Source organism: Salarias fasciatus, chromosome 14 (assembly GCF_902148845.1).
Source record: "Salarias fasciatus chromosome 14, fSalaFa1.1, whole genome shotgun sequence".
In the NCBI taxonomy this organism is placed as follows: Eukaryota; Metazoa; Chordata; class Actinopteri; order Blenniiformes; family Blenniidae; genus Salarias; species Salarias fasciatus.
Window position 1 is genome coordinate 28,234,050 of NC_043758.1, and position 12,900 is coordinate 28,246,949.

Here is a 12,900-nt window from a genome sequence, read left to right on the forward strand (position 1 = left end):
CTGCCTCCCGGGGAAGCCTGCTGAGTTTGGGATGGGACAGACCCGGAGAGAAAAGCTCATGACCACACAGCTCCGCGCGGCGCTTTGGGGAACTTCTTCTTCCCAGAGAGAGAGAGGCTCAGGTCGGGAACAGGTCGGAGGATGCAGCCTGCAGCATGTCAGGATGCGGGATCCCCTCCGTGGCCCGCAGCAGCCTCCTATCCCGCACACAACTTCCTCCGTCCGGCTGTCTGTCCGTCCGTCCGTCCGTCCGTCCCGCCCTCCCCACCGTCCTCCTCTAGAGCCCGGAGCTCCGTGCAGCAGCAGAGGAGGTCCGGAAGAGGTGCTGCATGAAGCAGGGCATGGCAATGTTTACGTCCCCGGCGGTAACCTGCGGCTAGCGGCCGCGCTCCTCCCGGGGAGCCGGCTCCATCCTGCCCGGGGCGGAGGCTGCGAGGCGCGGCGTCGGTCCGCCGAGGCTGCGGGGCTGAGGGCAGAGGCGGGCGGGCTGAGTCCCCCGGACCGGAACCGGGACCGGGACCTGGACCGGGACTGGAAGATGTTTCCACCCTGCGTTCAGCGGAGACACGGGAGCGCGCCGCGCGTGCACCCGAGCATCGGTCCTCTCCTCTCTCCCCGCCGCGTGGTGATGGAGCGCGAGCACGCGCACCGAGAACTTTAGTGTATTATTGAATATCGTTATTGTTATTAAATATTATTTACCCAAAAACACACTTCAATAAAACTTATCTATATAAAAATGTGAAAAGTGAGTTAATCTTACTGACATGTGTTTATTATCGCCATTGTAACAATAAATATTGAATTTCATGCATCCAAATCATGATAAATGCATTTAAAGTGTTAAAATAGCTGGAGCTGAAAGAGCTCATCAGTTTTTACAGTGCATTGATATAATTATGATTATTGCTGAATTGGGTCTAAGCACCAAATATCTTTAAAATGCATTGCTTGTAATGTGCAGAGGCATAATATCTTATTTCATACATTTTCAGTATTGCTTTACTTTTAATTTTTTTTAATTAAATTACATATTTTTCACAGTTAGGACCTTCCGTGTGTTTGTATACATGTGTAAGCTCACAAACACAGATATAAATACATTTGTTGGTGTGTATGTGGGCTGAATCACCTTTTAGTGTTTGTGTTAACGAGACGAGGAGCATTTTAAATAACATTCCCCTCATCTGGAAGCCTCCTCAGTGTTAAGTTAAGATCACTGATGTGACTCATCTTTCCCCCGTCTATAGCTGTTTTACACGTTCACATAATCTCCTTCACATGTGAGGATAAATCTGTGCATATCAACACATTCTGGAACACTTTGGTTTTACAGTCTTGCACATTCAAACTGACAGTGTGAATAACAAATTGCACATTTTAGAAGAACTAGACTACAAAAGGATACTGACGCACTGCATAAGGTTGCAATTTAAAAAGAAAATGACAAGAAAGGGCTTATTTTACATGCTAGTTTGATTCAAGAGGTTTGCAGAAGATGTTTTCTTTCCTGCAGAGTAAGATATTAACTAAAGAATTTCAGTTTGATTTAAATCACAACTCGTTACTGTCACTTCAAAAAGTGTTTTGTCTTTATGCAGATAAATGTAACCATTTTTTTTTTTAAAAATCTTCAGACGTTATCTTTGTTTTTAATAAGGATAACAGCTAAGGTACTGGAAAAGCAGCCCAGCAGCATGATGATACCTCCACCATGTTATACAGTGGGTAGACAGGACTTTTTTCTGTGTTGAGGAGCTTGACTTCAGCATCATCTCTGTGTCTTATACGGTTCCACCCTTCCGAGCCTTTGCTTGGTTTAATGTTTAGTCAAAAAAAAAATTTAAGAGCTGTTTTCTATGAGGTCTTCGAAGATCATCACCCAATAGTTTGTTCTTCTTCTGAAATCCCGAAAGTTTTTTCTTTGTTTTTTCTTTCAGCAAACCAAAAAATAAAGCACGCACATTATCGTCCAGTATTGAAATATTGCAAAAATATTTGTCCAGTTACATATATATATCATAGACATTCTTCCATAAAATTGCCAGAATTTGACACAAACATGAAGACAAGACAAATCCAATAAAGCCTGATGTTTCACATTATCTTACTTTATGCTCAAAATTTGAGAAAAATAAAAGTTTACAGAGCATAATCTTTGTTTCCTGACAGATTCATTTGGTCTCAGTGATTGTCTTTATTAATTACCGTCTTCACTCATGCTGCTGTTAATGTGTGAAGCTTTAACTAACCCGGATGGAAATAAAGAATTGATATCGTCTGATGCCTGCAGGAGGAGGGTGTTTTATGGATAAACAAATGCAAACTGACAGTATAATACAGATCTGGTTGGCCTCATTGAACACAGTCCACACTGACATCTTCTGGTGGCTGTATGAAGCTCCTTTCATCTTTAATCTTTCAAAGCTGCTTTAATAGGTTTTACTCACTGATGAGACTTCTCTGTATTTGAAATGAAGCAATAAGGCTTGCAGGATCTGCATTTTCATTTTACAAGTTAAGAGTTTTCTCCACATGGATTTTTTCTTTTTCACAGATATTACTGCAAACTTAATTTTTAAATCTGTAAGAAATGTTTTGTAAGCACGTTGCTGTTGAGAGGGGAGTAAACTGGGCCCACTGAAGGACTCCACCTGTCTTCACACAGTAACCACGCCCTTGATGCATTTTTGTCTCCACTGTGATGAAACCAGCAGGAAAAGATTGAGAGGAGGTGGATGCTTTGACCAAGCATTGGCTAAACTTCTGCAATCACGATTTAAAACAATTATGATTCCTTATAGAACATAAAGGAATTCAAAAACCTGACATTAAAGTTGTTTGGACGAATATGGAGTCTGAAAACTCAACGGTAAACACTGAATCATTAAGTATCTGAGTGCATTTTGTCTTTAGGTTCAGGAAAAACATCAAAGAAACTCTCCAGACGTGTGTATATTTTTCAAAAGGAATATTTATTGGTTTTTGCCTTTAATTACATCTCTATTTACAGTAGCATTTCAACCATCGCTTCAAATCACTTATCAAAACAGGAAAAGGTTAGTTTCTTTCCTCGGTCTCTCAGAAATGTTGGGCTCATAAAATCAGAGTGAGGGAGTTGGGACTTGGTTTTGGTTTTAGTCTGGAGGAGCGGCCGTCCCCTCATCTTCAGGAGGCTTCACTTCACTGCTCCGGCTTTCTGCTCTCGTCTCTCAACACTGAATCACTGTCAAAGACTTTCCGTTGATCTCATCTCAAAATGTACAAAAAGAAACAGGAATAACTTAGAGGTCTGAGGGAGGGGAGCCGCTGATGTCCCCTGAAAAGTTGAGCGGGACGATTTAAAATGAGAGGACGCAACGCCGACGCAGATTTCCAACGAGGCTCAAACCGTAACGGTACATTCAAGTGGAATCAAATTTATCTGAATTTCTACATCTATAACGTCTCAGATTTTTCTCTAAGTCGCTCATTCAGCATGCTTCATCTCATCCCATTAATTCAATAAATATATGCCAGACAAGCACAACCGGCGCATTCAGGGCTAACTGGTAAGTGGGAAATTTGACTTCCAGGTAGCAAGAACACACCTGAACACTGTCAAACTTTAAATTTCACACTGGGAAAATAAAGATCAGACATTATTTCTGCTTCTAATTGACACAATGTAAATGTAATAGATGACTGATGCACTCCTGTGTTTATTAAGTGACAAAGTCCATTTTTAAATAAATTTATGTATCTTGGACTTTGTCAAGACATTGCTTCTTACTCAGAAGTGGGAATTTCCAAAACGGTAACTTGATTTCCCAGCTGCATGAACGCACCATGACCTTTGGATTTCAATCCATCTTCGCCGGAGAGACAGCAGCTGATGGCACTTTGTGCTGCTTGCAGCTGCAACCGAACTGTTTCGTATCAAATGTGTTTAGAAGTTAAAGAGCGGCTTCCTGCTTGTCGGTGAAGACCCACAGAGCTTTGCTGTAGAGACTGAGGGATTCACAGGAGGAGAAAAAAAAAAAAAAAAGAGTTGGAGGAAAGACTAGCTTGAAGTTGTAGTGTGAGGAGCCTCCCTCCGTTAATACTGCAGCCGACTGACTCTCTACCTTCAGAGGTTCGATCGCTGCGTTTGGGGACAGAACAGACCCGACTCATGCTAATCTCACGCGGAGGCCGTGTTACAGGACAGTTCTAGAAAACCCCAGATGGGCCGGCGTGGCGGCCATGTCCGAGGAGGGGCGGGGCTTAGAACGTGTAGCCAGCAGGGGGCGCTTTGTCGTCCTTGTTGCTCTCCAGGGAGAAAGGGGGAATGCGCACGTCGAAGTGGGAGCCGTCGGTCCGCTCGATACGAAACGTCCCCCTGAGGACAGACGGTACAGACGTCTCATGATGAAGAAGAGGAGGAGGAGGAGGAGGACGACGACGAGGAGCGAGGACTCACCACATGTGACCACTGGGGGCTTGTAGGGAAACATGGCTGCTGTACTGGAAGGCTGGCTGCTCTTTAGACAACACCGGCTCCTGCAGTTACAAGTCAAACGTTACTCCTCATCAAACTCTTACATTTATACTGCTGCTCGTAACGCAAACTGAGTGAGGGTAAAATGTTCCTGTGAAGACTAAAATCCACCGGCTTAAAGCTGCAGTGATGAGAGAATCACGATTGACTTCAGTGGTCATATTGTTCCGACTGACTGGTGCAGAAAACACCATTATATCATATGGAAAGAGTAGAAATTGCTACACAGGTTTTATATGGTGTGTGTGTGTGTGTGTGTGTGTGCGTGTGTGTGTGTATAAGCTGACCCGGCCCACCACTCCTCGTCCTCGGACCGTCTCCAGAGTTCCCGACAGGCTGAAGATCCTCCAGTGTCGCTCTCGGAGCTGAACCACCTCACTGCCCATGTTCTCCAGGCGGATACAGTAACGCCACTGAAACACACACAAACACACACTTTTCCAGAAATATTCTACTTAAAATAGACTAATGCAAAAAGTGTGTGGAACTGGAAAAGTTGCATATCAAATATTTACTTTTCTTAAAGGGGCTGTATCATGCAAAATTCACTTTTTGTATGTTTTAACGTTGTTATATAGCTATGTACTCACCAAAAACACCCAAAGCATTTTTTTCCTTCATGCCTGTGGGTTTCAGCTTTCCTTGTGTTTGTGCTGCTCGGAGAGGCAGCCCCTCCCGCACCCGTGAAAACGCTCTGTTTCCCACGTTCACGTCACATGGAGAAGATGGCTCCCCTGAGCCCCCCTCCCGCAGGCCCTCGGCAATCAGCGTTGCCGCTTTTTTCTAACTGATTACGGAGATAAACTTTAACCATCGGCTGAAAGCAACAGTCAAGCAGGAGCAAGAGTCTGAAGGGTCTGCGCTTGGTGAGTTTCTCACAGAAAAAGACGTTTTCGCGTGTCTTTATGTGTAGAGAAGCTAGAGCTAAAGAGCTAAAGCTAGCTAGCGTATTTGTTTTGAAGCGCTGATTGGTTGAAGTTCGCTGTCAGTCAAAGTCCACAGGGGGAGAAGCGGATTTTCAGTGAAACAGAGCGTTTTCTCTTCCGGGTTTCAGAATTAGCCCCAGAAAATCTTATTTCACACAAAATGACTTTTCCTTAGCGCCAAAAATAAACTATTACCATGTTAATGCCATTTCTGGGGTTTGGACTAGCTAAAAAAGCATGATACAGCCCCTTTAACATAATGGATCCGAGTACAGTCAAAGCTGAACGACTGTTCAAATGACTTCAAAATGATATTAAATCTTCAAAACTACAGTACTACATGCAAATATGCCACTGCCAAAGAACCAAGACAGTAAAATTTTCATTTAGATTGCATAAATTATGTGAACCATATCAAACCCCTCTAAGAGGTCAAACAGCTTCATTCACTCGCCGACGCTCCGCTCTCATTTAATCACTCAGACTTCAGCAGAGTTTCTCACCCAGTAGACGTGGGAGTTCTGAGCCTCCTGAGAACGAGAAGAAACAGGAGTTAGAATCGAAGAGTGGCCGGGCCGGGCTCAGATCACGGGTCAGACGGCGGCCTCACGCACCCTCATGCCCATGTAGAAGGGGATGACGGTGACCCGGATGTTCTCGGTGGTCTCTCTGTGGACGTCCGACAGCTCCAGCCAGGGGTGGTTCTTCTCCTGCCACGCCTTCAGCGTGTCCCGGGCCGTGAACGGAGGAGCTGCGAGGGCCGCGGGGGGGAAATGTACATCTGTTTTCAACTGGAACTGTTCAAAGATTTACTCAACAGTGATGGAAATCTTCAAATGTTTGCAGAACATTCCGGTTCTTTAAGGCTCATGCTACTTCCTGTTGATAATGCTCACATTTCGCGGGGTTGTACATGAGGAAGCGCTCGAAGAGCTCGTGCTGGATGGGAACCTGCTCGGTGGAGTTGTAGGGCAGGATGTCCTCGTGGCTCACGTAGTCCAGACCTGGAGCAACGCCAGAGTGGCTTTGTTAAGAAATGGAACCGTGCGGCCGCAGCTTCCCGACCGGCCGGACGCGCTGCATACCTGGAATGGCGTACAGAGCTCTGCTGTCGTCGTGGTTTGCCAGGAACGTCACCGCCTCCGTCTGGGATCTCTGAGACTGTCCAAAGCACAACAAACCGACCATTATTACAGCTAAAAGTGTTTCCTCGCCTCACGGAGGAAATATGCAAAGAGACAGACAAGGAACTTTGATTCTCATTACAAATGATGCTCAAGTATGAAATGTTCTCCCGTTTCCATGGAGACGGAGCGCTCCCAAAACATTCCAGGCAACACTGGCACATAACCAGAGTTTTGCATTTTCACCTGCGGCAGGACTTACTATGTGAGGGCAGTCTCTGGTGTCGATGAGGACCTGGTAGTAGGTGTGAGTCTTCCCCTTCACCTCTTTGGAGCCGTGGGCGCCCGGAGGCTCGGGTTTGCTGAGGGAAGACACATCGCAACAGTGAGTGACATTAGCAGAGAGTGTGAGTGTGGGTCTGTGTGTGTGCGTGCGTTCACCTGTCCGACATGGGAGGGGTGATGTCGCGGTCATAGAGGCGGGCGTGCCAAGGAAACAAGACGATTCCTCTGTAGCCAAACACGCTGTGGAGAAACAGCTGAGGAGGACAAGCAGACAGCAGATAAAGCAACATCAGATTAGAAACGTTCGACCTCTGAACGGATTAACGCCACTTGACGAGATCAGGCAAGTGTCCCGCAACATCAAGTTATTGTCACAACCTCAAAACAACGCAATGACGACATGAATAATGTGCAACAACAGTCTCACCTGTCCTGTCTCGTATTTCCCGTGCTGCTTCACGGCCTCAAACACTCCGACCGTCTCCAGAATCTTCCCTTCGGGCCTGTTCCTGCCACACACAGGCAACACCGTTACACACTGCAGCGTGAAGCAAACCTGGCGTCCCGCGCCGGACAAGAAACCCCAGCGGCGGTGTTCGTTCAGCTCCACGAGAGACCAAATCGGCTGTAATCTCAATCGCCGCTGGATTGACTAAAACACCTCAGCTGAAAAACAGAGCGGACACACAACTTAATAATCTCCCAGTCTTCACATGGATCCGCGCAATAGAAAACACTGGAAGTGAATTCCACCAGTGACAACAACAGCTGGTCACTTTAAATCAATAACATGCGAACTGGGCAGGGCTTGCCCTCCACAGAGATGAGATTAATGAGGTGGGATTTAACACAACGCGGGTTATTTTATGGCTGAGCTGCAGAAGAATAATCACATTTTATTATGACAAATATGCTGAAGAACCAGACCGAGCACACCAAGATCGAAGCACAAACGGAACACAGATCACATTTATTTCTGTGACTTTAGCTCAAATACATGAAGAAAACCATGAGAGAGAAACTGAAGGAATGTGCCGTCAGGTCAATTTGATCCATTTTTGAACATTTAACTTTGGTTTTGTCTCATATAAACATCTACAGATGACATGCCGCACTTGCAAATCAATCTAATCCAAAAATTTCTGGAATTATGTGTATTATGTGAGAAAAGGGATGAAATACGGGTTAATGTGTTCGAACTTCTACCTGCTCCTTTTTGAGCACAGTTCAAATATTACTGCATAAATGGACAACTGCTGCAATTATTGTTGCTCAAATAAAGAGACTGATTGATTAATAAAAACAAATCAATTTATTCTCTCTTTAAAAGCAGCTAAAACAAAGTGAGTCAGTATGGACGGGAAGAAAAAAGAAAAAGTTACCAATCGAACCACTAAAACCAGGGGTGTTAAACATAAGGCCTGTGGGACAAAATCAGTCCTGAAAGTCTCTGTATCGACCCACAAAACCACCAAGAAAATGATAATGATTTCAAAGAAAACAGTAACTTTTTTTTTCTTAAAGCTCGTGTCCGGAGTTTCCCTTCGTTTCCAACGTATTTATCATTTTTCAACAGAGCTTAAATGTGTCAGTCTGGTTCGATACTACAATATAATATTAGCATAAAGCAATTTAAAAATTTATTTATGAGCCCCGCCTTCGTCTCATAGACCCCCATGTTATCCGAAAAAGCGCCGGTCAGCATCAGCCAATAGACTTCGAGCTTCCGCATTCTCGTGCCGTCAATCAAAGTGTGCACGCAGCCAGAGAGCATGGCCGCTCGCCCAGGCAGAGGTGAGTTAGCTCCGCAGCAGCCGCTCCGCTTACCTCGGATATATCCACTGTCTGCTGAACACCCACCGTAAACAGCTAAACATGTAGGGTGCTGTAGGAGTCGGAGGCTCTCATTTTCACCCGACAGATAATAGCGTGCACAATTAATGGGGCGTGGCTTGGTCGCTCATGAAAGCAGAGGGAGGGGGAACCTCCAGACATTGGATTAAAAAAACCCTCTCTCTTTCAAAACTCCGGACACGAGCTTTAAGTAAAGAGCAGTAAACAGCACCGGGTTAACAGTGACGCTGCCATGAAAGACGACAAATGAGCCTCAATGCCGCACTGTCATATTGAGATTCTAGTCATATCATACAGTATGTTTATAAAAAATAAGATGTTTGGATATCGTACGTCAAAGAAACAAGAAAGGACACAAACTGTGCTTCATGGTTCAATTACCGGTATCACCGTTATTTTCGTTTAATTGGTTAGGTCTAACAACAAATTATCCCAGCATTAATAAACTACACAGAAATCCAGTGAAAAGGCCAAACTGAAGTACCTGCAAGCTGCTTTTATTTCTCCGTGTTGTGTTTGAACATTGCATAACAGGGCGACCCGAAAATAACTTGGAAACTGAAAACTGCTCTAAACATTGAGCAGCGATTACAACACACTCAGCCTTCATTCACCAGAACATTTAATTGAAAACTTGTTTGTTGTTCTAACTTCATTTAAACCCTAAAAGGTTGTTTTATTGTTCAAAGTGCCACTTTTAAGTAAAGTCAGGAGCTCTAACGCATTAAAACAGAAATGTATTACTCTTTAATTATGCTCCCATGACATTAAATGCTTTCTTCTGCCCACTTCTCACCTTTGTGCATCTTTATACGCGTTTACTAAATATGCAAACACACACAAACACTCCAGCGGGTCAATCTATTCCTTCTCTACCTCTACAACCACTCCACAAATATCAATACAGTGCAGACACAGACAAGCAGGAATCTAAATTTATCTGACCCTCTGCGACCTGAGCGGTGTCGGCCAGCTGCTCGTCAACAAACAGCCACAACAACAACAACAAAGTAAACAACCAGTGAAGGTCAGACTGGACAAGGTTGGAAGTCTGAAGTAAAACAAGAGGCCTGATGAAACAGTGGAAGAGGTTACATAAAAATGGAGATATGAGAAAGTGCTGACTGGCGCTGTGTGGGCGCTCGCCCACCCGGACTCTCTCAGCTCATGTTTCGACCCTCCCCGCCTTTTTCCCGTTTCACATGAGGAAAGCTTAAAGAAACACAAATATCAAAGTGCTCCTTTCACAACTCTCACAAAAAACTGCTGCGTCATCCGGAGCGCGGCGCAGAGTTGACATGAAGCCACACCTGCTAATGATAGCCGCAAGTCTTTAAGCTGCGATCACATGTTCACACAGGCTGACACATACGCCGAGTCATGCTACAACTCTTCACTCTGTAAAGTTTTGTTTACTCTGAGGCTTTCTAAATCACATCTTACATGTTAAACAGGAAATCATTCAACATTTCCTGTAATCTGGCGAAGATTGATTCCTCCTGGAAATCTCCTGCTCTGGTTCAGGTTTTGGTGGATTACACAGTGGAAGAGGGTGTTGATTTAATTTGTAGTGCAGCATGTTTCTGCATTGCATTTCTGCAGTCGCCACACCAGGAGGACTGGTGCTATAGCACAGACTACCGTCAGTGCAGTGCCATAGCGCTTCACAGAGAAAAAGAAAAGGCTAAAAAAAAAAGAAAAAGAAAAGGCTTATTTTGGGAGGCGGCTTTTATGAGCTTTCTTCAAAGATGCACCCGGTCATTAAAGGAGACGGGCTTTTAATGGAATACAGGTCATTATTACAATCCACTTTAAGTAGTTTTTGAAACATTTTATTCGGCGTATCGATGAGAAAACAAGAACCTCAAATCCAAAAGCATTAGAGAAAATCTGTCACACTAAAGCTAATTTTTTCCAAGTCTTTCTTCACACTAAGCCTGAAATCTCCACCTGGGCAGCATTTGGTCAGTGGATTATTTCTAATGAGCAAGAGAGGTTTTCACAAGTCCCGTGAAACATGAAGGATTTTCTTGGAAAACTGAGGTATTTCAGGACAAAACTAGAGACTCATTCATTCAAATGTGCTTATTAAGAGTTACTTTCCCACTTCCCTGAAAGAAGACATGTTGAGAGATAGCATTACATTACCATCTCCATTTCCTGAAGTCTTTTTCTTCTCTCAAACTGAACCATAAAACTGGACCATCACATGATCTTCATCGTATGAAGTTCCCTTTTTCCACACACATTTAAATCATAAGACAATGTGTCACACCAGTACAAAAAACAGCATTAAATACTCCAAATGTGCCTTTTATTTCAGCATTAACATGTATAAATACATCATGAACTACTAACCTTCTAAATGATCTTAAAGTTCCACATTCCGAAGAAGATTTAAGCCTGACTGGGAGAATGTCTGCCTCAGAGTTTGCATGTTGTTGCTGTGTGCTCTGGTTCTCTAACAGTCAATAAAAAGCATTAGATGGATGATAGATCGCAAGTAACACATTTATGAGTGTACAATCCATCATGTGCTTTTCCTTCCAGGACATGGAGGAAGGAGTAGGGCTTCAGAGAGCCGCTAAAAATTTGATAATGGTTGAAAAGACTGGTAAATAAACACACAGATGACTATGGGTTTGTTTTGACATCAGCTGAGATGGGGCAGAACTTTTCTTTATAATCTAGTTTTATTTTAGTTTGGCATTTTGTGATTTCATATCATTTTTCCTATATTTGTGTTCAGACTTCTGCTCTGATGGCAATGGGCAACAAATACATGGAAATATCAATTATCTTAATGACTTCACTTACTTTTGGAGAATCGATTGCAATTAATCACATCTTTCTTTCATAATTAGAGTTCCATTTGGGGCGGATGTTGAGTTGGTCGAGTAGTTTTCTCTCAGTTGGAAGGCTACCGGTTCGATTCCCACATGTCAAGTGTCCTGACGAAGTCAATGCGATGCATGTGGCAGCTGCCTCCACTGGTGTATGAATGAACCAGTCTATTAATTTGAATGAGCAGGAATGTCCAATTATGAAAGCACAATTTACAGGAAAGTAATCATTGTTCTGCCGTTTGGATACTGCTATGATGATTGATTTGGAGTTTATTGCACGCTACTACAAAGTGATGACCACATTCATAACTTCTCTTAGACTGTACAGTTCAACTTTAAAGCTCCCGCAGAGACAGAAAGATACGTCCGCCACTGGCAACAGAAGTTCACACAACGTGAGAAAACACGTGTTTTGAAGCTTTAAGGACAGCCGGGATTCTCGCTCGGACAGTTTCCACGGTAAAAACCTGGATAAACAGTGGTAAAACGAGCTGAGCGACCTGGCATGTAGTGACTGGAGCAGGTTCCACCCGCTGTCAGTCTTATCAAACCCACGCTGGCTGCGCACACTCCCGGCAGAGGACGACCGCAGCTCATCGGCTTCTCCGTCTGCTCTGGAGCCGTACGCCAGGCCGGAAAAAGCGTGCACCACACCGGGGATCCCTACCGGAGCTCGGACACCTCCGCGGGGCCCCTGTCCCCTCAGAGGTCGCTGCCCCACGGTGCCATCTTCCCCCCACTGCTCGTGCGATGCTAACGACTTTAGCACGCTAGCTGCGACTCTTACCGTGACGACATGAACCTCCGCTGCTGGACGAAGCTGGGCAGCCCGCAGGCGCGGCACTGCGGACGCGGTCTGAACGCCTCGAAGCCGCCGCCACTGTCGGCCACGCTGAGGATGCGGTGTGGGTGTTTGTGGCTGTATTTACTGACGCTGCTGAGCAATCCGCGGCGGAGCGCACAGGCCGCCATCTTTCCTGCCCTGACACGACCACGCACGCGCACTCATGTAAGGTTGAGGACGCTGCCTTTATGGACCGGCGGCACAATGGGAATCACTCTTTTTTCTTCTATTCTTAATTAACGAAATAGCAATTTGCAAAGTACACATGGCACAGCAACATTGCATTTTCTTCTTGACAACATTAAGTGAAAAAACAAGGGTTTCTTCGAGTGCACATTTTTCTCTATCCATTTCAAGGATGGCAAATAGTGACATAGTTCCTGATAATTTGGGTTTGTTTTTATACATCAATTTTTGTGTATAGATAATTTTCCAGAAATTAACATTGTGTTAATGGTCAAATCATGAATGAACAATTTAAAAGGTTCGTGAAACAGAAATT

General features: G+C 44.4%; 1 protein-coding gene across 2 annotated transcripts; it reads right to left on the reverse strand.

Annotated features, from left to right (window-relative positions):
- Positions 1–2,954: 2,954 nt before the first annotated feature.
- On the reverse strand, positions 2,955–12,551 carry poldip2 (polymerase (DNA-directed), delta interacting protein 2). Of its 2 annotated transcripts, none has more exons than XM_030109404.1 (11): positions 12,342–12,551; positions 7,282–7,357; positions 7,011–7,108; positions 6,832–6,931; positions 6,531–6,606; positions 6,342–6,449; positions 6,060–6,196; positions 5,949–5,975; positions 4,807–4,932; positions 4,442–4,521; positions 2,955–4,360 (listed from the first exon to the last, which is right to left on the reverse strand). In XM_030109404.1, the coding sequence occupies exons 1-11, from the start codon at positions 12,524–12,526 to the stop codon at positions 4,246–4,248; spliced, it is 1,128 nt and encodes a 375-aa protein (XP_029965264.1). In that variant the 5' UTR covers positions 12,527–12,551; the 3' UTR covers positions 2,955–4,245. The 2 variants fall into 2 exon arrangements, with proteins under 2 accessions (XP_029965264.1, XP_029965263.1); XM_030109403.1 differs by having other exon boundaries at positions 7,282–7,363; positions 12,342–12,548.
- Positions 12,552–12,900: the final 349 nt, after the last annotated feature.